The 27,398-nt window shown below is 40.2% G+C and overlaps 1 protein-coding gene across 4 annotated transcripts in view; it reads left to right on the top strand.

The window, feature by feature from the left end:
* The window catches only part of NRXN3 (neurexin 3), a gene marked incomplete at its 5' end in the record, with an annotated part of 972,314 nt that overhangs the window by 254,617 nt on the left and 690,299 nt on the right, over positions 1–27,398 (top strand). For all 4 annotated transcript variants that reach the window (XM_082057637.1, XM_082057638.1, XM_082057640.1 and 1 more), the window contains 2 exons: positions 11,082–11,520; positions 16,462–16,845. In XM_082057637.1, the coding sequence (XP_081913763.1) occupies positions 11,082–11,520; positions 16,462–16,845 (823 nt within the window). The remainder of the gene's footprint in view (positions 1–11,081; positions 11,521–16,461; positions 16,846–27,398) is intronic.

Here is a 27,398-nt window from a genome sequence, read left to right as displayed (position 1 = left end):
AGGGAGACACATTCTGGGGTGCAGCACCCCCAATTGCTATTATTCTGCTATGAACAGTGACAGCATCCTGCTACAGTGACAGCATCCTGCTACAGTGACAGCACTTTAAGTTTGTGGACTAAGTCTACATGATACTAAATCTGCCATGTAATTTGTTGCCTTAATTGTATAATTATTTGAGCAGTGCTCACTTTTAAGCATGTGTTCTCCCATACATAATGACAAATGCTTTCTGTTTGGTGGGGTTTTTTTGTTTGTTTAGTGTGTCTGTGTTGGTGTTTTGTTGGTGATTGTTTGTTTGTTTGTTTGTTTTTGTTGGTTTTGTGTGTGTGTTCTGTTTTGGTTTGGTTTTGGTGTTTTGTTTCTGGTGTTTTTCTTATCTGTATGTGTACAAGTGACAAAACCCCTTTCTGTGCCACTGTGGTTGGCACAATTTGCATTGGAAGCCTGGGCAGTGAGTCTATTGCTTGACTGGCATATGGAGACTAAACTACCTTCTTGTACCTGCCAGGGATATTCTTGTGAAGCAGGCTCAAGGCATATTGGCTAGGGAAGATAGCACTGGAGAAAAAATGTGTACCTGTAAGCAAGAAATATCTATTCAGTATTGTCACAGAAGACTTTAAACATTGGTATTCTCATTAAAACACATTGTATCACTGAAATGAAACGCTGAGTGAAATGAAGTTTCTGTCTCGAAGGAGGTTCCTCTAGCCCATATTTGGTTTTGTTGCTGCTGGTAAGATATATGTATTTTTTTTTTTTCCTAATGAAAATCCCTCAAAAATTCAGAATCAAATATGTAACATTCTGATATTCACTGAGCCAAATTATTTCATATTAACGGTTGAGCTGACCCCAAATACTCTGGAGCCTGTTTAAGAAGAACTATATTTTCCTATCCAGTTCAGCTCCATGTGGTAGCTGTACTGTAGGGCCCTTGTGGCCCATTCTCCCATGGAGGCCAGAGTATTTGGTCAAGCTGCTTTGTGGCAAAACTAGTCGTAGAATGTTTGAGTTGGAAGAGACCTTAGAGATCATCTAATTCTAACACCCTCTGCTGGGGGCAGGGATACCCTCCACTCAGTCAGGTTGCTCAAAGCCTCATCCAGCCTGGCCTCGAACACTTCCAGGGATGAGGCATCCACAACTTCTCTGAGCAATCTGTTCCAGTGTCTCACCACTCTCACAGGAATTTCTTCCTAGTATCTAAATCTATCCTCTTTCAGTTTAAAACCATTACCTCTCATTCTGTCAATACACTCCATCATAAAATGTCCCTCCTCATCTTTCCTGTAGGCCCCCTTTAAGTACTAGGAACCTTCTCTTCTCCAGGCTAAACAACGACAACTCTCTCAGCTTGTCTTCATAGGGGAGGTGCTCCAGCTCCCTCATCATCTTTGTGGCCCTTCTCTGGACTCTGTCCAACAGGTCCATGTCCTTCTTCTGCTAGGGGGCCCAGAACTGAATGCAGTACTCCAGGTGGGGTCTCACCAGAGCAGAGTAGAGGGGTAGAATCAACTCCCTTGACCTTCTGGCCACACTCCTTTTTTGTGTGGCCCGGATGTGATTGGCTTTTTGGGCTGAGTGCACATTGCTGAGTCATATTCAGTTTTTCATCCACCAGTATCCCAAAGCCCTTCTCTGCAGGGCTGTTCTCAATTCCTTCATCCCTCAGCCTGTGTCCATGTTTGGGATTGCCATGATGCAGGTGCAGGACCTTGCAGTTGGCCTGTTGAACATCATGGGGTTCCCACAGGCCCACTCCTCAAGCCTGCTGAGATCCCTCTGGTTGGCATCCCTTCCCTCTAGATATCAACCACACCACTCAGCTTGGTGTCATCTGCAACCTTGCTAAAGGTGCACTTGATCCCACTGCCCATGTCCCTGACAAAGATGTTAAATAATATTGGTCACAATGTGGACTCCTGAGGAACAACATGGGGAAGACTGACATTGCATTATGTAAAAGTATTTCCCTAGAGAGTGCAGACCAGAGGTAAAAGTGGTGACTGCTATTGAAAGTAAATGCAATGCTCGGAAAATACAGTTTTATGTTCTGGTAAGTTCATTCAAAAGCTTTTGTGTTAAGTTCAATGAAACTAAACATACTGTTTTGGGTTGCAGTGGCTTGAAGTGCAACATCTCATTGCTAATTCTCCTTCAGGAAAATGGAATTCTCTGTTAGAAAGCTATCCCGATGGAAATGTTCACCCAGCCATGCTAAACAGATCTTTTTCCTGAGATAGGTCTTTTGTACTTGCACAACCTTAGGTGGATTTGAAATACAATGAAATTGCTAAGTGGAGTGTTTATTTGCTAAGTCATTGACTGATGCAGTTTTCAATGTCTTGTGTAATAAGGTTCAAGACCTAAATGATCAGTGGGGCCATCCTAAAATAATTCCTCTCTGCCTTTCAGATGAAATCTTTAAGACACTTGACAGTAATCATTTCCTCATGTACTCATCACTGAACCAGGCTAGACAGATTTAGCTTGTGCTAGCTAGACAAATCTGAGATTTCAGGATGCATTTGGGAGGAGCAGAGCATTCTGTAACTGGTGAATGTCTATATAAGCTCAATACAGAACTGAATGTAATTGAAGTCAACTACTGCATGCTGGGAAATAAGCTTCTGTGATTGTTCTTTTTCTTCTTTTTTTTTAACTCTAAAAAAGCTGTTAAAACTTCATTAATTAGGAAGTTCACTTGTAAACTTACACTGTTTATGTTTGTGATATGTAAATTGTGTCAATATAAGGTTTGATCATCCTTTCTGTGCATTAAACACTATGGAAATCTTTAGCTACATGGTAATTTCCCCTTTCTCACCGCGCCTCACCCTCCCAGCCCCCAGCATGGAATCATATAAAATAAAACTGGAATTGACATTGAGAGGTTATTTAGTCCTTTCGACTTCCACTGTCCCAAAGCAAAATCAATGACATCTATGTTAGTCTTGACAGTGATTTCTTTAACCTGTAATTAAAGGCCTCCAGTGATGGTTGCTTCTCAGACAATCTCTTCCAGTGCTTCACTGTCTTAAATTAAAAAAGCTTTTCTTAACATTAATTCAAACACTTCCTTGCTGTAATTTTTGCCTATTATTTCTTGTCCTTTTCAGCATAGATACAAAGAATGGATCATTCCTTTCTGCTTTGTAGAAGCCTTTTTATATTTGAACACCGTTATAATGTCTCCTTACAGTTTTATTTTCTTTATGTTAAAAAGAAGCAATACTTTCAATCTTTCTTCTATTTTCTAGACATCTGGTTATTCTGCTTTCTCTCCTTGGGACCCTTTTCAATAGTCCCACTCCTTTCTTGAAGTGCAGTTCTCCAAATGGACATGATCTCCAGTGGGCTACAGCACTGTCACCTCCTATGTCTCTAAACATTCCAGGATGCTTCATTCAGTCTACCCAATGAAAGATTTTCTGTATGTAGTTATGAAGTGTTTCTGCCATCTTTTTCTTTTCTTCTGTGCTATACAAGCTTAGTGTAGAACACAGAATTTCCTCATTATTATTTCTTCATGAATATTTGTAAAATATTGACATAACTCCTCTCTGCCCTTTCTTATATCCAGAGACATGTCCAAGGTACAAGTAGCTTTCTAGGGCTAGCATGAGGTATGCCTGTGTCTGTGGCACAGGTAAGGACCATCACAGCTGGCTATCTTGGCTCCTCTGTCTTGGAGCTTTTATTCTTCTGTTACTACACCAAATGGAGGTTGAGTAGAACATGAAGGAGGAGGGAAGTTCAAATTTTTGCACCTGAATGCACGGTGAAATGCCTTAAACTCTTTGCCATGACACAGGTGAATTCTACTACTGTCACATATCAGTCAGTTACTTTTTCACCTAAATATTAACAAAGATCAGCTAGATTTCAGGAACAGACTGAGAAATCTAAGTCTGATTTCTAAGAGCGTTTCTTTTACCTTTAGCAGTAAAGTCGGAATTGAAATGAGCACTTCTGCAAAACCAATTCCATTACCTCAAGTTATCCACCATGATATGAGGAACATATTTTTGAACATATTTGGGGTTTGATGGCTTTCTCACCATTGTTTAGAAGTTCCAAGGAAAGGTGATATTTTAAGAAATGCAGAAACTATACCTTGTGTCCTTTGACCCTTTTCTTCACTCATTCCAGAATCTGAAGTCTCTGCAACGAGAAGATGACTTGACACTTCCAGCACAAAAGAGCGCTCATCCTTAAATCATAGTCTATGCTGCAACCAATTCTACTTTATCTTACTGCTGCCTAAGCTGTGCCATTTTGGTAGAGGAGGAAAAGACTTTAGTCTTTGAGGCTCATCTGGAATGCTTCATCAGCATTTCTCTTGCAACTATGAAGGCTTCTTTCCCCTGTGTACGCTGTCATGTCCTTTTCTCTAAATTAACATATGTAATTTCTAATGTTCCACTCATGTTTGTCTCAAGATGCAATTGTGGAGTCTGCCATTCCCTTTGAAATAAAGATTTTATTCAACAGTAGACCAAATGAATTAGCAGTCAGTGTAGCCCTCTATGGAGGATGCAGAAATCCACCCACGTTATAAAATAATTTCTGTCCTTATTAGTACCTATTAAAAAGGAAGTAGGTCATTTCACAACGCTACTTTTCTGTAGTTTGAATGCTGCAATGCAACACCAAGCATAAGGATGGTCTTACAGTGTTTTACATTTTATTCACTTGGCAGTCTTCATAGTTAACTCAAGAAGCAGCAGTCTCAGTATATGCAAAAATGTATTGTACAGTTCTAGACATATATTAGAAATTCAGTAAATAGCTGTAAAGCAACTTTTTCCCCCCTAAAGTTTGATTTTTATTCTTCCTTCATTACAGGTTTGGAATCACTCTCATTCATGCAATATTTGGTTAGTCGTAGGGCAAAAATAATCCTAGATTTTATTCCAAAAAGGCACAGATAGAAATCTTTAGTCTTTATCCTAGTATACTCCAAGGTGAAAGATAAGGCAGCAAGATGGACCTTGGTCTGCCTTGATCTGTTTAAGCTTGCTCTGGGATACCCTGTGCATGATTTGGGTTGGTATTAACTCTGCAGTAACTGTGGACACACTCAGATGTCCTGAATTCTCATGAAAAGCAGGAGCTAATTTTTTGGCTTAAAGGACAGTTGTGGCCACAATGAAGTACTGGGTCCTCTGTCTTCATTATCTGTTAAGGAAATATCATTTTTCAGGATAAGCCTCTTTCTGAATAATTATTTTTACTGTATTCTCACTAGACCAGTTGAAGAAATTCTACCTTGCCTTTTTCAGCCCTTTTTACTGTCACCTTGAATCCTTTTTCTTTCTCTTTCTTTATATTCTACTTCAGGGAGTGCTTCTCTGTATCTTCCTATAATTCTTCTAAAATGAAATCAATCTCTTTTCTCTTATGGAGTTTTCTACAAAATTGAAGTTATTCAGAACCTAGGTGGAAAAAACTTTGTAGGGAAACTTGAAATAGTTCTGCTTCATTCTTTAAGTGTTCTACTCACCATATGCCTATTTTTAGCTGGGTAAACACATGTTCTTTGTTAAATTCAGATGAAATGTAGGATAGTATTACTTTAGCCAACATAGCACAAATTATATTTGGATATTATTTGTTTGGTTTCAGTTACTTGTTTTTAATGTTCAATGTGTTGTTTTTAATGACAGGTAAATTAACTCCTTCAGTGTGGTAAATGGTGATTATGTTTATGTAAATACTCGAATACAGTTGTAATCCCAGCGAACCATCAAAGATGTTTAGACCAGGTATGCACAGTCCACATACAGTTCTTTAAATAAGCATAGCAGCTTTAATTACCTGTCACTGAAGCCTTGGATTGCTGCACATATAGTTTGTCCCAGACACAAAGCAAAGCATTGTGTAGCTGGTGTGTTTGTTTCTACATGCTAGGAGGGGCAGACTAGAAACACACAGTTTTGCTAAACCATCTTATAAACTGTCATTTATTAATCTGCATGAATCTGTCTTGGTTGAGCAGGTGCCTTTTAGGAAGTGTTAGAAAGGCTCTAGGCTGAGTGTCTGGCATTAGCTGTCCTGAGAAGTGATGTGGGAAGCTGATGAAAAGCAACCAGTGAAACACAGGATGCAGTAGGTGAACTTGCCTGAACTTCTTGGGTGCTTTTCCTAGTTCACTAAACTTACACAGTTTTCAGGTTATTGCCCTTTTTCATGATAGTTCATGATGGTCGTCTCTAATTTGCCAGGCTCTCAATAGCTTCCCCCCCGGCCACCCACCCTGTGGGTGCCTGTGACTAACCTTCACAAAAAGCCATGTTTCCTGCTTAATAGCACCAACTTGGAGAGCAATCTTTATATTGGCTACTGGCCAAGTCTAGCACATAACTTTTTTCTCACTTTTGTTGTTCCCTCTCTATCTGCATCTTTACTTGATTGCAGAGAGATGCTTTCCATCATTGTGAAAAGCCATCTGATTAGAGCTCTCGTTAACCCATGAGTGAAGCTTCTTTTAAGTTTAGCTGCAGAAATTCCTTGAATGCTTCAGAACTGCGAGCTTGCCATTTTTAAGAAACCTCCAAACTAGATTGCTGATTTAGTTTAGCTCAGTTTACAACAAACTCTTATTTCTCAGCAGATTTAAAGGAAACCTAACTTACTGTACATCTTTTTATCCCTCCAAATGTCTTAGATGCCATGGAATTCTCCTGCTGATTACCAGGGGCTGTTTGTATCTGGACTATCCCATCCCTGACCATGCATTTATACTGGTCCAGTTCATTAAGCAAAGGCAGATTGAACAGTCAAAATATTCCTCTGTTAAAGTGTATTCAGAAGCAGTCCTCATGGAAAAGGAAAAAAACACTTTTGTCATTTTTCTAGTTTCATTTTTGGGATATAAAGTGATATTAAGATTAGAAGCTGTCACCAGGACAATAGCATAAAAGTTACTTTTCAAATGCTCTGTGCATAGCTTTTGCTAGTCATTTTTTCCTCCTTTCTCTTTGGTACCATCTTTTCAGGGGTAGTTGTAAAATAGATGTGTGTGTTCCTCCCCAGGAATAATTTCCTTGACTCTCTTAGGCATCTTGACCCTCTCTGATACAGATATCAGACACAGAATAAAATCAAACTGGTCTCTGTTTAAACAGGCAAGATTGCTTTGTTCAGAAAGCCACCTGATAAAAATGGACAAAATCCTGGCCACTGCTTTCATTGCTGTGCTTGTTTGTTGTTATGGAAACCATGTCCTAGAGCAGTTCTAGAAGGCTGTGGCCTAGTGAGGAACAGCTGAGTCAATCTTGGCCTCATTTGGAGTTGAAGAGGTGCGGGTTTCAAACAGTATTTTGATAGATCCTGAAAAGCACTCAATTTCAGAGATTTCTGGTAAAATGAGAATACAAGGTAGGAAATGTTATGCAAATGCTCAGTTATACTGCTGGCAGACAGTGTTCTCAGTGAAAATTCTCCTTCTCTGGCTTGCAGTGTGTGACTCCCTAAGAAACTAGTTCTTGAAGCTCATATATTTAGAACTATAGAATCCAGTAGCTCATCCTAGGCTTTTTACTTGCTTTTCTTTTTATTTGTAGGCTGAAAGGCAGGATCACAAATATGTGATAAAGGCTCAGTGAAAGCACTAGTGGCAAGTCAGACTGGAATGGACACAAGCATCTTCTTTACCAGGCAGTTTTAACATTTGGGAAGGATGTGTTTCATCTATGCTGGAAAACTGCACTAAAGCATCTGTTGATTTCATTAAAACACAAAGATTCATAGGTTATGAGGCCAGAAAGAGCCATTATGATAATCTAGACCGATTTGCTATATAATTAATTCCTGTCTCACTATGTCTTTTAGAGAAAACAAGATCCTATTTTAATTTAAAGTTTGCCGGTAGCAGAGAACACACCATAACCTGTAGCAAATTACCCTCATGTAAAAATAAGTAACAATATTTTAAAATGTGAATTTCTCTAACTTCAATTTCTCGCCTTTGGATCCCATTATTCCTTTGTCATATGGATTGAAGAGCCCTCTATTGCCAAATTCCATTTTCTGCTCAGGTACTCAGATTGTAATTGAACCACCCTTTAACCTCTACCTATTAAACAGATGAATTTGAATGTTTTTCTCTATGGGACATTCATTCTAGTCCCTTAATTACCTTCCCTTTTTGCATTCTTGAACCTTTGGTTTAACAGTTGAACTATGGGTATTAGAAGCTATAAGGCAGTGTTTCATGCTCAAGCCAGAGATGCTTCTGTCTCTCTCTTTCTGCTTAGGATTGACCAGGTTTTACACCCAAGGATTATTTTTATCCTTTTGTTTATAGTTCTGTGATTCTGGTGTACCTGATTATATATCAAGGTCTTGATGTCCAAATGTGGCTATCAGTACCTCAAGTCTGCTGTGTGAACAAGCTTGCACTTTCTCCTTCAACACAGGTGTTTTTTAAAGTTCTCAAGCTACATTCTGGGTTTGGAGTTTTTTTAAAAGAAAATAATGTAGAACAACAAACATTTCAATAACAGAGATTCAGATTGTAATGCTTATATCTATTAAACACCCTTTCTCCTTTCTTCTCCAGTTCTTCCTTTGTTCTTGGTTTGTTGGTCCTTTATTCCAAACTTGCTCTCAGATCCACCATTGTTAGTGACTTTCTGGTTTACAACTAACTCCATGTAATTTTCTCTAGATCCTTTGAAAGTCTTCTGTCTCAAGGATTCTTCAGCTGTGGTCCTGATATGACTACTGAAATACAAGGCAGCCTGCAACAAATCCTAAATAAACCTATTTGTGTTTCCCCATAACTTGTTACTCAAGTTATCAAATATGTAAAAAGGGGAGGTATAACCCATATGTGGCTCAGCTGAGAGTTGGAAGCTACTTCTGTGTATGCAAGTGTATGCCTTCTACCAATAACCTGCATGGGTTGCTCAAAGCAGGTCATAGAGTCAAAGCTACATACAACCAAGCACCAGCCATTGATCATATGTAGAGTATTCTGCTACCTTTCTGCTTCTCTGGAGCGGCTAGGTCAAGATTTTTATGATACAGTTTAGACAAGAGCTGGAATTGCTGCAGACACGAAGTACATGCAGAAGTCCTGGGCAGTCTGGATAGCTGCACAGAGACACGTGCTTGGAGAACATGTTCATCTCACGCTCCTTACGTGGGCCTTTTCTGGATGCTGATGTAGCTGTGGCTCAGCTCTGCTGTGTGGCTGAGATCCATCCACCTCACTGTCTGTCTGGCAAGAGGGGGAGGCTGCAATGCACAGCCCTGCTGAGTCACTGGAGGGAGGTGTATGGTCTGTCTAGTGAGAGCATTTGACATGGTTAATCCGTAGAATGAAACTACTACAGTCCTACAAATTGAAAATATATTTTATTCCTGTTGGAGATATTAATAGACTTGACGTTTTTGAAGTCTGTGTGAGGGCAAAGTGCTTTATTGGGAATTGGAGCAAAGCAAGCTATTGTGGGTCAATACTGTCCTCTGCTGGGAGGAACTACGGCTTTGTGCCTCGGCTCTAAATGGGAATTAACAGTTGGATTATCTTTCACTCTGATATAGGGTGTTTTCCATTTGCAACAGGAAGATCTGATGCTGTGCTGGCTGCACTGGGGAATTCTCCTTTAATGCTTAGCAAAACCTGGAAATTCTTCACTTGCTACAAATGTGTTGAATTGTGGTTTCATTTATTTTTCATCCTGAGGTCACCTACTTTAGAAGCTTATCCCTCATTCTCTTCATCATTTGCCTTTTAATATTTACTTCAGATTGACTTCTATGACTTTCCTGTCCTATTTGTAGAATTAGCAATGCATATCTCCTTTCCATTCTCTTTTCACAGTGAATTGCTGGCAAATCATCCTGCAAGCATTTTGAAAGCAGAAATCAAATTTGTGTGTGTGTGTATGTTATATGGAAAAGACACAAAGTATTTAAAAATGATAACTCAGAAGAAATCGGCGTCTTCATTAGTGTCACAGAACATGAATTCAATCAAAATAGTGCTAGTTGCAGAAATGCTTTTGCTGGCTGTATGTGTCAATTCTGGGTTCAGGAAGTGAAGAAGGTGGTTGAGAAAAGGTATAGGTTATAAGTTTTTCAGCTGTGTACCTTCTCCAGTCTCTGCCTCTGTGAGGATGTCATTGGGCAGAGAAGACTCTCTTTGCAAGGAATTAATTCTGTATCTGTGAGAAAGAGAAGGGCAGGAAGTCTGGACTCCTGAGCAAGCCAGACATGCTCAGGTGTGCTCACTTGCTTGGGACTCTTCTCTTGACTAATTTCTATCCATGTAGTGCCACATGGAGTCCAGAGTTCTGGTCCTTAACCTGGTGAGGGTAAGAGCCCAGACACTGAATATGTACAGACTTTTGCGTGTTAACGCAGAGAGCTTAAGTTTTTTGAAGCAAGAGTAAGCTATGCAGATATCTCCATCGCCAGTTTGTGCCTGTACTGTTCTAAGATTTTTTGATCAGAGAAATTTTAAGTCCTGGTTGTGTTTTTGTGGTTGTTTTGTTTTTTTGATTTTATTTTGTTTTAGCTCTTTAGAGGCTACGGGGCAATCACCAAGTGTTCACAGCAATTTCCTTACATTTTTTTTGCACCTCTCTCCTACTAGTTAAGTGGGCTTATAGGAATAATAGAGAAATGACAGTGGCAGTACAAAGTTCCCTGCTGTGGCAAGCAGAGATGGACATGGAGGTTACACTTTGTTATGTATTTTTTATGAGATTTATGCAAATACAACAGCATGATACCAGACACACAATGGATTTTATGTACAAAAGCTTTTACAGCAGAGTGGGCCTGTGGTAGATTTAATTGTTCTCACTGTCCTTCAGTTAAATGTTCTCTTCTGCCTGCTTTATCTGATCTATAGTCATTGCAAAGTACCTGTTGCTGTCATTTCTACACACACTCCTGGTTCTGATCTCTCCCTCTGTAATCATGTCAGACTGTTGCATAGTCTTCATTCTGCTCTCCACTGCCTTTTGGGAGAAGTTTATCTCCCATGACTGAAAGTAATTGGGGTATTTGTACTGTATGCGGGATTGATGTATGATATTTTTCCTTGTGTCTGGCAGGTTGTTTATAAGAATAACGACATTCGTCTGGAACTGTCTCGCTTGGCACGGATTGGTGATACTAAGATGAAGATCTATGGGGAAGTTAAATTTGTATGCGAGAATGTGGCTACACTGGATCCCATCAGCTTTGAGACACCTGAGGCTTATATTAGTCTGCCTAAATGGAATACCAAAAGGATGGGCTCCATCTCATTTGATTTCCGAACCACTGAGCCCAATGGACTGATCCTTTTCACTCACGGCAAGCCTCAAGAGAGGAAAGATGTCAGGAGCCAGAAAAATACAAAGGTAGACTTCTTTGCAGTTGAGCTTCTAGATGGGAACCTCTACTTGCTGCTGGACATGGGCTCTGGGACCATTAAAGTCAAGGCCACTCAGAAGAAAGCCAATGATGGAGAGTGGTATCATGTGGACATTCAACGAGATGGAAGATCAGGTAGAGTGACGACTTCTCCTTGAGTAGATTCATCATCCAGCTATAGAACTGGGGTTGTGTATTGGTTCTCAGAACCTTCAAAACCTGCTATATATGAGTCACCTTTTTAGAAAAACTTAGTGTCACTCCAGTGATATTTATCCAGCAAAGCAAAGGTATAAATGGCTATGTTTTCATTAAATGTGTTTAGTGTGAACTTCTGAAAACACATCACAGAGGCACTCTATTAACATTTTATTCACAGTCTTCAGGTATTTGGACCTATCTTTGCAATTGCATACATAATTATAGTGATAACTTTTTAGGCCATGCTATAATGTTTAAGATCTTTCAGAACCATTATTATTTCATTGTTAGTTTGAGAAATTCTCACTGATCTACTTTGGGCTTCTGTTCAGAAAGGAATTTAGTAGAAACGGAATGAGGACTTATTGTTGTGACCTAATATTATTGTTTTCTCCTGGGTCTTGTGTCTTTATAAAGAACAGGGGTTTTGGATCTTGTCATGAGGAAAAGAAAATTAATTGGTACAACCAGTGACAAAATTATGGTGACAAATCAATATTTTCATCCCCTTCTGTTTCCTTTAGCATCTTGCAGTTTTCAGTTTGATTTTTTTACTCTCACTTGGATGCCAAATTCTAGTATAAATATCTGAGTAAGCATTCAGTGAATGTTCTTTTGTCCTTGTAGCTTTTCATTTTCAAAAATGTTTTAGTTTATTTCTACACAAATTATCAAGAGGTATTTTGTTTGTTGTATGAGTATGTTGTACATACTCGTGATGTACTCTGATATAGTGGAAGGAAGAAAAATAATCAAATACTGTAGCTTCATCTTGAGAATATGTGAACAATTATACTTGAATTCTTACTGAGCTGTTGGGATCTCAAAGCCTGACCATGTGTCCTTTCAAAGGGAATTTTGCTTACATTTGCAAGTGGATTTGGGATTTGTCTGATGATCTCCAGATGACAGCATTAGGTCCCTAATGTTATGTTTCCAGTTGCTGAATGCCCTTGGTAGAGAGAATGCAGTGCTAGAATTTGCTTCCCTGGAGTTTTCAAAAGAGCTGACTTTTAGATACCACACAAGGCCTAGCTGTTTGAACAGGCCTCTGCCTGAAGCTAGTTTTTTCTTTGAGTAAGGAGTTTCTTTGTGTCTGGCATGGTGCTCTACTAGGGCTTAATATGTGTGGTTATATATTGCTATCTCGTAAAGACATCGATTTTATAACATTTGATAAAGGAAGCCATAAATAAACAAATGGAGCTTTGATTTCTTTAGAATTGCTAAAATTTAATTAACTTCTAAGGATAAACTCAATTAGTTGCATTCAGTGCTGCCTTCAGTTTTGCTTGCTCATTTGGGGACTGTCTGGTGCCTGGAGAAGCAGCTGCAGGAGGAGATACACAAATGGTACTAAGCTCTTTGCTAAGAAAGTTTGTGAAAACCCAGGAAGATGGGGACACGTTCATATGAACTTGAAGGGTGTGACAGATGGCATTGCTGCTTGGTAGATGAGACTGTAGGGCTGACATGTTTGCTGCTCGGCAGGGAGATGGGTGATGTCCCGTACACTGATTAGAGATAACAGATTTTGAATTAAAAGTATTTTGCTCAACAAGAATGAACAGTTTTGTACATTCTTGTATTCCTCTGTCTTTCCATCTTCCTTTCATTTTCTGCTGATGACACGTACTGGGTTAATGGTCCTTTTGACTGATGTATCCCCAGATAACCAGGATTCTGGCATTGATTTCTTCACAATGTACCTTTAGCAAGCATAAACCAGTCTTCTCCAGTGGTATTTTGGTAGGTATGAGAAGAAAGTTCAGGATCCCTTCTTGTTTAGTGCTTGGCTTTTCTCCCACGTGCAAACCAGAGAATGGATATACCTTGAGGACTTTTTTTTTTTTTTTTAATGTAGATATCTGTCACCTTGAAACTAAACTGAAATAATGAATCTACTTAATGTGGACCACAAAATAGCCTTTTGAGTTCAATGAGCTACTGATCTGAAGGTTCTAATTCCTATTACTAGAGCAGTAAAACCTTCATTAGGTTTCATCTGTCTCCTTCCTCTTCCCAAAATTCAGTTGAAAATTCAGGCTCCGCTGAGCTTAGTAAAACAGCCTAAAAATCCAAATATTCACTACGGCAAGGTACTAAGGTGGGAGTGCAAATGGTGGGAAGCATGGCAGTCATGCTCAAATAACCTCTGGCACCTCTTGTCCCCTTAGAGTTTGTGTCTGCTTTGGTCTGTGTTGGCTGCCAGAGCAACAAAAGCTGTTTATCTCTGTGCTCTGACAGAAGCTGACAGTGTGGACGTGGATGCCTACTGTCCTGTAACCTTTGTGTCCTTAGGGAAAGCCCTTACAAAGTGTCCACAAAACCTGTCACAGCTTCTAGCTGAGGAACACTGAGAACATTACACAAGAAAATGTTTTCAGGTGGTCATCGGCTACAAAGCACACATGTTGTCCCACCCACTCAGACACTAAAAAAATCTGACCAGAAGGTTTGGTCTACGGTTGTATCACTGCCCTGTTTTGTGTTCCAGCACTGCCCCTCAGTAACAGGGGATTTTTGGTCTGTTCTTTAGCCCTGCATGAAGTACCTAAAGGATTGGAAAGGAGATGCTTAGATGTTTCTCAAGATGGGATTTGGTATACCTAAACATCATTGCAAACATGGAATTTTTGGGGAAAACAAACAAACAAAACAACAAAAACCCCAAAAATAAACACCAACCTCATGTGGCTGCTCCTTCATTGGGATAATTCAGAACTTCCTCATCTCAGCAGCTTGATTTTAAAATGCTGCACATCTGAGCTAGTACCATTTCCTTACAGGAATAGTTGCAGGGTACAAAACATGAGCAGAAAGCTTACGCTGCTGTCTAGCCTATTTCCTTGTGTTGTTTCATGCTCTTTCTTCAGGTTTATACTTCTTGGGATCCAGTATTTCTTCTCTTTTGGGGAGTTTCTTCAACTTTGTGGCTTTTGCAGGTGATGTTTGTTTTCTCTGCAGTAGCAGCTGTCTGGAGCTCAGCCCTCCAGTATTTTGTTTTTTCCTAGCTTTTTGAGCAATATGTAGTCCACATGCTGCTTTTGAGGAGTAGCAGTGGAGATACTGGAAGGGAGACTGTGATCCTGTGGCTCCATGACACGCTGCCTTTTACAACTGTAGGTGTGCTGTCACATTTTCTGTTTTCTTACTTTGTAAAAGGGAAAACATCTGCAGTGCTGCAGCTTGTTTTTACAAAATGATTCATCAAATAACCCTGGTTCTCTTTGAGCCTTTAATTTGTAATGCCTCTTGCTTTTGGCACTCTGCTGCCTCTGACATTATTCCTAAATCGTTACTGAACAGCGCACACATGAAATACCTTGTCTCTGTGTTATACGTTCTGTTCTCTAAGAAGACACCTAATACAGCTGAAGAAAGAGCAAGTGTACGTGGCTGCACTTTCTCACAGAGACACAAAATAGAGTCAACTCTATTAACTAAACTATTCCACCTTATCGTAGGGATGTATGATAAAAATGCAGTGATGTGGAATTAATCTTAAAGCTTGGGTAGTTGTCACAGAGGACAGACTATCTTAATGACATGGCAATTGGTTGCAATGATTTATAGGTAGGGACAGTGAATTGCTGATTTTTAGCTGAGCATCTGGTGGGTAGATGTCCGCATCATGAAAGCTGCTGAATGCTCTTCTGAAGAGTCACTTTCCTTCTCTGCACCTGTTTCATGTGTTCTGATTATATTTCTGTATTATATGTTCTGATTATTTTATGTACTCAGATAATTTCTTGAAATATATAGGGATGGTCTCAGTTCAGTATGCCTACGTCTTGCTTGGAGTATATAGAAGCTACTACAGTTTTAATAACAACTGCTGTTCAGAGATAACCCGTATCTTTGTCTCAGTTTTCCTATTTGTAAAATGGAAGTCCTAATACTTAACTTTCTTTGTAGTACCATACAATAATTCTTTTACAAGAGACCTCTGGAGTTTTCTAGTCCAAATTCTGCTGAAATTCATATTTTCTTCAGGGCTGTGTTCAGTTTTGTTTTGAATAGCTTCAAAGATGGTGATTCCACAACCTTTCTGAGTTTTCTGTTCCAATGTTTGACCACCTTTATGGTGAGAAATGTTCCTTTCTATAGAGTTGGCATTTCCCTTGCTGCAACTGTGATCACTGTCTCTGGTTGCCGCGAGTGCACACTGCTGACCCGTGTTCAGATTGTTGTCTAGCATATCACCAGGTCCTTTTCTGCAGAGTTACCTCTTAGCCTGGTTGGTCTGCAGCCTGTACTTACATATGAAGTTATTCTAGTGGTCCTTTGCTTCACCTTGTAAAAGTTTCTTTGAATGACGACGCTGTCCTTCTTCCAGTGCATCAGCCATTCTCCTTAATTTGATGTCATCTGCAAACCTGATGAGGGGCTATTTAGTCCCATCATCCAAGTCCAGCTTTGGAGGTACTGATGAAGTGTGTTTTCTGTAAAAGCTGTGTAGTGTGAATTAATTCTCTTAAATTTATATTTTTCCTCTTTAGTCCTGATACCATCAAACTCCTATATGTTCTCAGTAAGTCTTTGCTTTGCTGGATGAATACCATTAAATAATGCTAAGTTTTTATTTATTATTATTTAGCCATTGTATTGTTATGCTTGTGATGTTACAGTGCAAGCTGGGATACAGACACATGATGATCCAGTCACTTAATGGAACCACTTATGGCCTGTTGTTGTAGAGGAGGGGGAGCTGTGTGGGAGACACTGATTCTGTTAAGAGTGCATTTGGGCAGGGAAGAATCTTCACTATCCTGCACTAAAACTTAACCCTCAATCTGTTATTGGAAAAAAATTAGCTAGACTGAGGCTGTAAGTCAAAGTGTTGATTGATATCTCCTTATTCTCCTCATTTAGGTACTATATCAGTGAACAGCAGACGCACCCCATTCACTGCTAGTGGGGAGAGTGAGATCCTAGATCTGGAAGGCGACATGTACCTGGGTGGGCTGCCTGAGAACCGGGCAGGACTCATCCTTCCTACAGAGCTCTGGACAGCAATGCTGAACTACGGCTACGTCGGCTGTATCCGAGACTTGTTCATCGATGGACGAAGCAAGAACATCCGGCAGCTGGCAGAGGCACAGAATGCAGCAGGAGTCAAGTCCTCCTGCTCCCGCCTCAGCACAAAGCAATGCGACAGCTACCCCTGCAAGAACAACGCCGTCTGCAAGGATGGCTGGAACCGCTTCATTTGTGACTGCACTGGCACTGGCTACTGGGGCAGAACGTGTGAGCGAGGTAAGCTGAGTTTTCTGACCTCACTTAAACAGATCTGAAGGTGTGCAGGAGAACTAGAACAAAATCCAGTGTTTCTGTGAGACTTTCCCCACCCTTGTTGGTCTTTCCTGATGCTAAGTTCCAGTCCCCACACTAGTAAAACTTACTTCTCTGATGGTTTCCTTCCAGTCTTTTCCACTTTCATTTAACGAGCTTACCATTTTCATCTGCTATGTCACTCCCTAAGCCTTCTGAAGTCCTTGTCTTCAGGTTCCAGAGTTTCTCTGGCTGAATATAGTTTCTCTTCTAAGGTAGAAAATGCTGCTGCATATGAGAAATCTCAGGCAAATTACTGGAAACAGTACCAAGTATGGACTTGCTTGGGACAAATGATTTATCCCAGTTCTGTCTAGTCTTCCTCTTTTCCATGTGGTAGGATTTCTTTGGGAACTTATGAGTAAAGCCAGCTAATGAAATAGTGTTAACAGCAACATGTGTCCAAGTTCACCTCTGATAAGGCAAATCTGTAGGAGATGGTGGGAGATTCTCTGCATCTTACTCTTTCTCACTGGTGATTTAAAGACATCTGATTGGAATAGGAAGCACAAGTAATGCTGGCTCAGGCGGGCAAAACGTGTGTGTTCTAGGCTACATGGAAAGGAATTAGCTAATGTAAGATATTGCAGCTATACATTTCTCAGATGCCAAATGGTTCTATTATTTTTTGCTGTCCTTTTGCTACCTTCAGAATGAGGTAGGTGAGTAATTAACAAAACCAAAAAAAAGATGGGGCTAAGGTCACTTAGAAAAGAAAGTACTCCCTCAAGGGTGTTTTCTTGTATTGAAACCAATCTTCTGTTAATATCTGGCCATGAGCACTACAGTCTGGCTGAACTGCACTCACAGTACACCCAAGAATTAACTACAAACTATCAGCAGAGTCCTAGGGCTTTCTGCCTCTTCTTTCTATGACTTTATTTGGTACTACAGCCTAATGGTTGTAGCATGTGTTTTAGGATTGGAAATCTGGATATTTTTGAGCTTCTGCCATAAATATTTTAGAAGCTCCTTTCCCATTCAGCGTCCCCCATGGATTTTTTAATATTGTTTGTAGTACCATACCAGTTAGGAGGAAGAACGTGAAAGTTAAGAACTGTGCTTGAAATATTAGACAGACGGGAGATTTGCAATTCATTCACTCTCCAGAGGATTTTCTACTTTGTGGGAAGTTTTTGTTGATGACCAGAATTCTTCCTATAGACAGGATGGGGTTTTTATGTTTTATGGCACAACATCTATCATCATTCATAAAGCTTCTCACAGCCACCAATTTGTAGCATGCTGCCCTAGACAGCAATAGTAGTTAATTGCCAGTGGTCCTTAAAACAGATGAAGCATCAACGCTGCCATCCATGCTGTGAGGATATGGGTGAAATTTAAGATTTATGGAAATTGGCTATTCCAGTACCATCTCGGTACTTGTCTCTTATAGACTACATTGGATTGGAAGATTCTGGAAAACATCAGAGGTTTTCTTGACCACAGCCTTGGGAATTGTTTTGGACAATTGTTGTGTGATTAGATTTTGGAGAGACATGATAAAAAGAAGTGCTACAATAAATACATTGTTCCCCCCAAAAATTGCAGTTATGCTTGCCCTTGGTGTTTATTTAGTATTATGAGTGACCAGCTCTGTGATTCATGATTTTCTGGACTCTGTCTCACGTCCATCTTTGGGATCTAGCTCTCAGAAGAGAATCCAAAGCTAACCAATGACTTAAACGATTAATCTCATGTACCTTTAGATGTATATGGTGTTGCTTTTTACTCCTTTTATTATCAGTGAAAATAAATCAGCAGGTTAAGGGCATGTAAGCATTTCAGTTTAGGGGAAATGAATCTTAAGTCTGGCCTGAGATCCATAACTTGGTGATGCTCCAGCCAGCAACAATAAAAGTAAGATCACAGTATCACAGTATGTTAGTGATTGGAAGGGACCTCAAAAGATCATCTAGTCCAATCCCCCTGCTGGAGCAGGAACACCTAGGTGAGGTCGCACAGGAACATGTCCAGGCGGGTTTTGAATGTCTCCAGAGAAGGAGACTCCACAACTTCCCTGGGCAGCCTGTTCCAGTGCTCTGTCACCCTTACTGAGAAGAAGTTTCTTCTCAAATTTAAGTGGAACCTCTTGTGTTCCAGCTTGATCCCATTACCCCTTGTCCTATCATTGTTTGCCACCGAGAAGAGCCTGGCTCCATCCTCATGGCACTCACCCTTTATATATTTGTAAACATTAATAAGATCCCCCCTTAGTCTCCTCATGGATACATGTATGAATGCATGTCTACTAGGGTGGGAACCTGAGGTCCTAATAAATATGTGTTACAATCAGAGCACATTTAAGGTTAAAAAAACAATGATGTTGTAGTTCAGGACCACATAAAAGATGTATGCAGAGGTCCTAAGCCTGAGAAACTAATTTTGTCTATAACTACAAAACATAGACCCCCTTACTGGTTTAGGCCCAGTATCTGGCAAAATGTTTCTTTCATGCCTGAGGTTCTCTGGAACACAAGAAGCAGCTCACAGGGAATAAATGTTTTTGGACTGAATACATGAAAGAAGTTGTGCGGGTTGAACTGTGTTTGACTCCACAACATTTAGTGTGGTGTTACACAACAGCCTCATACTTCTCTGATACAACTACTTGATATCAGACAACTGCTCTGGTGCCCAGTGGTTTAATCTCCATGAACAAAAGTATTTCAGGCTAGAAATGATATTTTTCATTCTCATGGTCAGACAGCCAAGGATTAGTGCAAGTCCGGGCTTCAGCTGGCCTGAGGAGAAAAGCTGAGATGGAGACTGGGAAGGGAATTAAAGTGAGAGATGCTGCTATGCCACAGTGGCACTTCTGTATTGTGACTACTGAGCAGCCCCAGGACGGGGGGCGGAGGGGGGTGGGGTGGGTGGCATGCTGGTGGTTAAGGGGAGGAATGAAGAAGGAGCAGGCTAGCTCTTCTGTAAGAGACAGCTACTGACCCACTTCTCCAGTCTGCCAAATGTTATCTGAGAAGAGCTCTCTCATTTTTTTCAGTTATTGGACTTCTGTCCTGTTAAAAGAGATGGGTGTAACTCTCGTAAGGAGTTTGCAGCCCAAGATTTAGGATAAAGGGTTAAGAGGTAGGGGAGCCTAGAATAAAGAATCTTCTGTGCCTGTTGGCTACCAGGAAAATCACTCTTTATCACAAAGCAAAGCACATACTTAACATTTAGTTAAAGTACTGAAAATACAAAAGATGTATGTACAACTCCAGGGAGAGAAGCAGATGATTCATTTATTGCTGATGGTAAAGTCTATCTCCCACTTTCTGGTTATAGCATTTCTACATTTATAATGCTGTATTTCTTATATATTTTATACTGTGCCATATGAAGGACTGTTATACATCTAAAAGGGACTTGAAAAGGAAATGGATTGTGTCCTATTTAGAAAAGAGGTTCGGGTTCCTTTCATTCATGGTGAAACAACACAAATATGTGGTATTCAGTATGTCACATATATCTAAAGCCTGTAGGATGTTATCCTGTCAGTGAATTGACACCTCTGTATATTCAGCAAGTTACACTAGATGCAACATAGACTTCAATTTCAGTGATTTGCTCACACAGGACTTCTGTGCAGATGGAGAAAGCTTGCTATGGCTGCAGTTTGATAAGGCACAGAACAGAGAACCGCTGCCAAGGCCTCAAACTCATTCTTACAATTCCAGTTTCTAATCGGTCATTCAGTATTGGCAGTAATATAAGCAGGCAAAGGCGTTTTTGATCTTAAAGTGTGATAGATTCTAAGAGTAATATAGTTCCTCCTTGGGGTAATTGAAATTGTGTAGAAGGGAATGGGGTGAGATATGGCAAAGACCTGCTCATGTCTAAGGTGCTCCTTATCCAAGGGTGGTCAACGTCAAGGAACTGAAAGTGCTGGTAGATTGCTCTGTTTTTTTCAGTAATGATGTTTTTCCTGTACTCACCTCTTTGTGAACTACCTAGGAAAGAATATTCTTGGGAGACAAATCCTGAAGACTTCTATTAGGTATACTTGCATTCAAGTTCTTGCTCTATAGTGAAGGGACATCACTGTTTGACCCTCAGAAAGGCTGACACAAAGTACTTCACTTACGTAAGACTCCCTTCAGTCTTCATAAAATTCACTTGATCTGCTTGTGAGTTTGTCTTTCTCTCCAGTTCTCCAGCCAGTGGCAGGTGGCAGAGAAGGGAGAGGAGATGAAAGTGCAGTGGGATTCATGGACCAGAAGTGCTCAATGGCAGGCTCTGAGGCTAAGCAACGGCAGCAGCAAGTGCTGGCAATTAATTAGATGTGGTTTTCATTTCACACGTTTCATCAGAGCCTATGCTGATATGGTAACAAACCCCTTGGTTATTTATTTTCTTAAATCCTTGAGCTTCCCATTCTCTGTCATCTTTCCATAATGCTTCTCTGTTACCCAATCTAACTCAGTGTGGCAGTCTTGGGAATCATATGTAGGAAGAGCTTCTTTGAATCACTGTTAAAATTTAGGAGTTGCTATAAATATGGCAGCTTGTCAATGATTTTCTGAAACCTTAGAGATTCTCCAGTAGCTGTTGGAAGGGAAGGGTGGTGCGGCTGTCCACCAAGCTGGGAAATAAGACTCTGCTGGCTTTGCAAGTGGCATGAACTCAAATAATATTCTGACCTCTTTGTTTTGATGCTTCAGATAAGTATTCTAAGATTTTAAGAATTAGAGGCCTTGCAATGAGGATCTGTGCTAAATGACTGAGTTCCTTGTACAGTCAGTGGAGGGACGTTGTTGCTTCTCAGGAGAAATGCAAAGCAGTGATGTGATCTGCTTGCCTTCTTTTGTTGATTTGCATGTATCTTTTTATTGATTATGTGGAGATTTTGGTCAGATAATACAGTATGGCTGCATTCCAGAAGGTAACTGTCTATGCTGCAAAGGAATTGATAGTGCCAAACTGCCAAGGCTACCAGACTGACAAAAAAGAGGATGTCTTGTTTAGGGTGGGGTCATAAAGTGAAGAAAATGGAAAACAAACTAATAGACAGAACACAGTTCCTCCTACAAGTGTAGCTCTAAGACCCTTGTAATGTGGTAACAATCTTCTCGCCTCCCCTGCTCCCTAAGCTTTCCTGCATTCCTGTGATATCTGATTAGAGTATGTACAGTGGAAAGTAAGATTTAATCATGCTGGAAAGACTCGTAAGCTGAAAGGCATTTTTGGGTCTCTCTGAAATGAATGAGAGTCACGGTGAGGTTGGATTTGTGATTGAAGTTGTGGTCTTGGGTTGTGGTGTGTCAGGCATTAGGAAAAAAACAAACACCAAAAATGTGGAGCTTGTATTCTCGGTGGTATTTAGCCATTCTTACATCCTTGGCTTTTAGAAAGAATTGGAATATCAGAGAACAGTAGCTGCAGTACAGCCTTTGCATTCTAGAGTACTTTGTTCCAACAGGTGTGTCTTTTTGCTAGTTAGTTTGCAATAAAGGATATAAAATATCTGAAAGCCCACATGCTTTCTGGTCATCAGACACAGGGCAGGCTTTGGGAGGACTGATGGATAGGATCCTCCAATGCAATAGGTAGCACATTTTCTCCTGTGGCATGTGAAATACCTTCTCATACTGAACCCAGTAAAAATTAGGCTGAGTTGCAAGTCTTGATAGCAAGAAGGGCTGGAGGGCTGTTACAGACATGCTGGGGAGTGGGAAGAGTGAGTTGGTACAGCTACTGTGAAGGAACTTTAGTGTTTTTTTTAGGTACTTAATGTCTTCTGTACCCTTTGGTTTCTAATTTGTTAGTATTTGATGTCAATTGTGGCATCAGGTCACTGCAACCCCCAGTTAATTGCACTTAAAGTGTTAGAGGTGGGATCTGGCTCACAGATGATGTGCTCTTTTGCTGTGACAACAAACTGTCTCTTCACAACCCATGGAGTTTTCTGAAAAGTACCCCAAAGCCGTGGCAGTAAACAAGCAGGAGGAGGGGACTGTGTGTTGTATTACCATTAGGTGATTTCTGTAGCTTCAGTGAAAATGCCAGAGGCTTCAAAAGGTGCATGAGGTCTGTTCTGCTGCTTTCCTTCTACTGTAACACTGTGAGGGAGATTGCAGAGGGCAAAAGCCCAGGAAGGATACAAAACAAAAAACAACTAAAAATCTGTTTGTTTTAGGCCAATGAAAAATGAATATTATTGATCGTTCACTTTTTAATGCTTTCTCCTACTTAATTGCCGTGATCAGATTTTTTTTTTCTTTTTATTAAGAGGTACTTATAAGATTAGGAAACACAGAGTTTTCTTTGAAACTGCCGGCCAGTTAAGGCTGAAGTAAAAGGCACTGAGGTTTAGATTTCAAAGCTCTGAAGTTAATTGCTGAGAACTGGACATAGCCTGAGTCCTTTCCAGGTAAGAAAAAACAAGTCTTGTTCCTGCCCTTTCCTTTGCTAAGCTGCACCCAGTGTTCCTTGCAGCAGGACAGAGATGTCGCACTCCAGTTCTCTTTCCGAGGGCTGGAACGAGTGTCACTTCCTGTTTGGGTTTGCTCACAGATGCTCACAGAATTAACACCCTGAGCAAACCAGGATTTTTCTGTGTTTTGTAGCATACTATTTGTGAACAGCAATGTACCTGCTGTTGGCAATGAGGATGTTGAGCATAGGGCTGCACATTTTATTATCTGCCAAGTACCTTTATGGCAATGTTTGCTAAGAATGGTTTAATGACAACACACATCTGCCCATTATGTAGGAAATAAACAGAGATGTTGTAAACTTACCGGTAATAAGAAATGGTACAAAATCATTTACTGCATAGTTTAAGTGCTGCATACTTTTCTATCTCAAGTACAGGTAGCAACATAGATTTCCTTTTTATTTTATTGAAGATGTTTGGTGATGATTACATATTTGAAGGTTTATTTAAAAAAACCCTCAAATGTGTTGATACTTTTTTGGACTGTCCAGACCTTCTCAGTCTGCAGTGTAATGCTAGATAACTGCTGAAAACAGGTTTTCTTATAGAACTGATGGTTCCTAGAGGTGGTGGACATATTGGGAGAAAGGCCTTTGTTGCAGTCTTTTGATGCTTTTAATCCCTGCTGGATGTTGAATATTCAAAGACTTTAGGAAAGTCAAAACATCAGAATAATTTTTATGATTTCGTGAGATAAAGTGAAAGATGTTAGAAATCAGAAGGTCTCTGCTAGAGCTCACCTGTTCGTTGACTTACTACTACCAGATAGGTCCCTATTGTGCAATTTCCAAAAATGCCTCCAAGCTGCCGAAAAAAACATTCCATCTGAATTTGGAAAAAAGAGTTCATGCACTCCATTCACACCCATTTTAATACATTCATCACAAAAATGTTATAGAAAAGTCTGCATTGAACATTATCTGAGGCGTGTTAGCTTTTGCTAAGGGCATTTGTGTGAGAAGTTTGTTTTCTCACTTGCCATCTGTCCATTTGTAACATGTGTGGCTGCCCCAAGCATCCACTACTGTCCTATGTCCTGTACACAATTCTTCTGCTCAAGAAGTCTGTCTTGGCCTTTCTGTGCTTAGCTCCCTCCTATTTCATCCTAACGACTGTCAGAGTAGAAAGCTACTGTTTGGTTCCATAAGTGCTAGATTATTCTACTGTATGAGGCTTTTAAGTATTCTTCCTCTCTGTGTCCTTTCCTTGCCTTCCATGGGGTAACTTCTGTTCTAACATCCAAACAATTCCCAAGGTTCTCATGAGATGCTGTGCTAGCTCCGGTAAGGACAGTGCAGCCAAGGTGGAACTTGGAAGAGAAGCAATATGAAGTAACACTTTTGGAGTCTCTCAGTTCTGTGAATTTATATTGTGATCCTGTCCACTCATCATAACTTTATATCCATAGATGTATTTATTCAGACAAAAGCCACTCTCAGTACATGTTGTTTCCAGGACAAGTGATGGTATTTGTTGCCTTATAATGCCTTTGTGATATCCTCAGTACAGAAGAGAGTGCGGTTAATTCTGCAGTCAGGGTGATAATGTCTGTTTGGGAAAAGATAATTTTGTGGTCTTTAGGCTGCCGAACTTTAACTTCGAAGAGTCTCATTGATATGATAATGTCCATCAGCATCTGCTGAGCAGCTGGAAAATCTGAAACTGTATAAACATCAACTGAATCACTCTCCTATATTTTATAATGACAGTGGTATGATTTTTTTTTCTGTGTTGTTCTTTCCTGTTTCTTTATCCTGTCTCCATCATCATGTGCTCTTCTTATTTAAGGCCACTCCTGCCTTCCATGCCGTTTGTGAATTTGTTAGTATTCCAGGTGCTCTTTATCTCATCTGAATACAGTAATTGATGCCACAGAATAAGATAATTTCTGCTGTTTTTCTCTAAAATTCTGTGTTTCTGTTTAGTGCTGAATGTGTATCTCACAAGGTATTCCCAGTTGAAGAAATACAATTATCCAAAAATATTAGATTTGTGCTACTGTCAGCTCCTGTAAAGCTAACAAAGAAGATGTTGATGGATAGATCAGTAAGAACATTTGGTTAATGCTTTTTAGCAACTTATACTTTTGTTAGTATAGGCCTTTTCTACAGGACTAATATTGTAGTAGTGTATATATTTATCTGCTCAGTTAGAAACATCAGCTCAGACCAATGGCTTCTCCATAATGCAAGCCAGAAAATACATCCCGTCTATAAGGCAAGGCAGCACAATGCTGCTCAAGTAACTCTCAGATTAAAGGACAGCTTGTCATAGCAGGTCAGATTTGGCAGAATCACACTGCATCAGGAGCAGGTAGGGTTTACTAAAACTTGAATCATCTGAAGAGATAAGTCACCATGCAGCAAGGAAATAGTTTTTCACCCTCTCATCCTAGCTGTTCCAGGTAACTCCCGGCAAGACATATAACGGAATGTCACTTACGTGATCCATAATGGGCTTGCTTACTTTGAGCATGCACCACGTCTGTTGTGATTTGTCAGGCAGCTAGAAATGATCACACTGGGTGCAAGAGTCCCGTCAGACTATATAGTATCTTTGAGTCTCTTATTGCTCAATGACTGACCTCGCTCCCTGTGGCTTCGTACCCCTCTTCCTTTCCATATACTCAAATCAGACTTTGTGTTTCTGCTGAGACTACTAATTGTCCCTGCAATTAATGGGAATATCTTGATGGAAGTGGCCAGGATAAAATAGATTCATCTATCATGAAAAATTATTTCCAGTATTTAAAAATTCCTATATAGACCTTAGAGATGTTATCTGTGAAATTAGCTTTCTCTATCTCTCCGCTTTGCCCATTTGAAGCTGTCAAGCTGAAAGGCAGGCACTGGCACAGTGCATTTTCTGTCTCATTTCTTCTTCTCTATTCATCTCAGGGGGACAGGAAAGACTTGGCATTCATGATGCTCCTTTAATTGACTCTCTCTATGTGGAGATAGGCAGTCATCCCTTGGACACTTTGATCGATTGGGTGAGGCTATTATGTGATATGGAAAGGAAATGCAAAAGCACAACCATCACCACAAGTGTGGAAGGGCCCTGTTTGGTGGTTTATATTGGCTCACTCAGATCTCCTTGATTTGTCTGCTTTGCCTCATATGTCGTTAATCCACAGAATGGCTCATAGGGTGGTCCTGCTGAATCCCCCTGACTAGGTACCAGACTGCAAGGTATAGCTCTCCAGAGGGAAACCACTCTCACTCACTCTGCTAAAGGGTCTGAGAATGCATAAGGGAAAGATAATTTTCATCATCTTTATCTTACCAACATCCTCATTATTTTCAGGGTAGTTGCGAATGAGGAGGTTAAACTTGGTAGATAAGGTGTAGAAGAGGGAAAGTGTATCCTCGTAAATCAAATCTTAATACAAGTTTCAGGATGACTTCCTGCTTTTTGATGATTATCAGTGGTGAGTAGACAGATGGTTAAAACCTAAAAATCAGGAGATACCCATGCCATTAATGCAAAAGTCATCCCACTGAAGAGACACAGAAGCAGGGAGGATGTACAAGAAAAGTAACCTCATAGTAAGGGCTGTTGGTCTCACGATGCTTCCATTTTATATGGCTTGCAGCTGTTGACTTCTGAAGTTCTGCCTGTTAAGACAAGATCCTCTTGTGGTCAGCCTGGGCCCTTTGGGTAGGGAATTTTCTACCATCCTAATCTTGTCTTCTTGTGAACAACTTAGCGTTTTTCCATTTCAGAACAAGGAACAACTGTAATCCTTCATATAGTGATACCACTAAAGGGAGCAGAAGGATGGGGATGGTTGGAGGGGATTACTGTTGGATACTGCTTGTCTCAAAGCACCAGAGTTTAGGATTCAAACGTAGTCACGTTGAATCAGATTGTTAAGTGTGATTGCCCCGGTATCCACAGGCACCATTTCAAACTGCTGAGAAAAGAAAAATATGGTATTTTAAATAATGAATTTCTATCCACTGTCTTTCATTAAGTGAGTAAAAACGGAAAAATGACAATTCAGCCCTCAGCTGAAAAGCATGTTAGATTGGCAGCTCTG

The sequence above is a fragment of the Streptopelia decaocto genome (genome assembly GCF_964273445.1).
Source record: "Streptopelia decaocto genome assembly, chromosome: 7".
Taxonomy (NCBI): domain Eukaryota; kingdom Metazoa; phylum Chordata; class Aves; order Columbiformes; family Columbidae; genus Streptopelia; species Streptopelia decaocto.
This window is presented reverse-complemented; position numbering and strand designations above follow the sequence as displayed.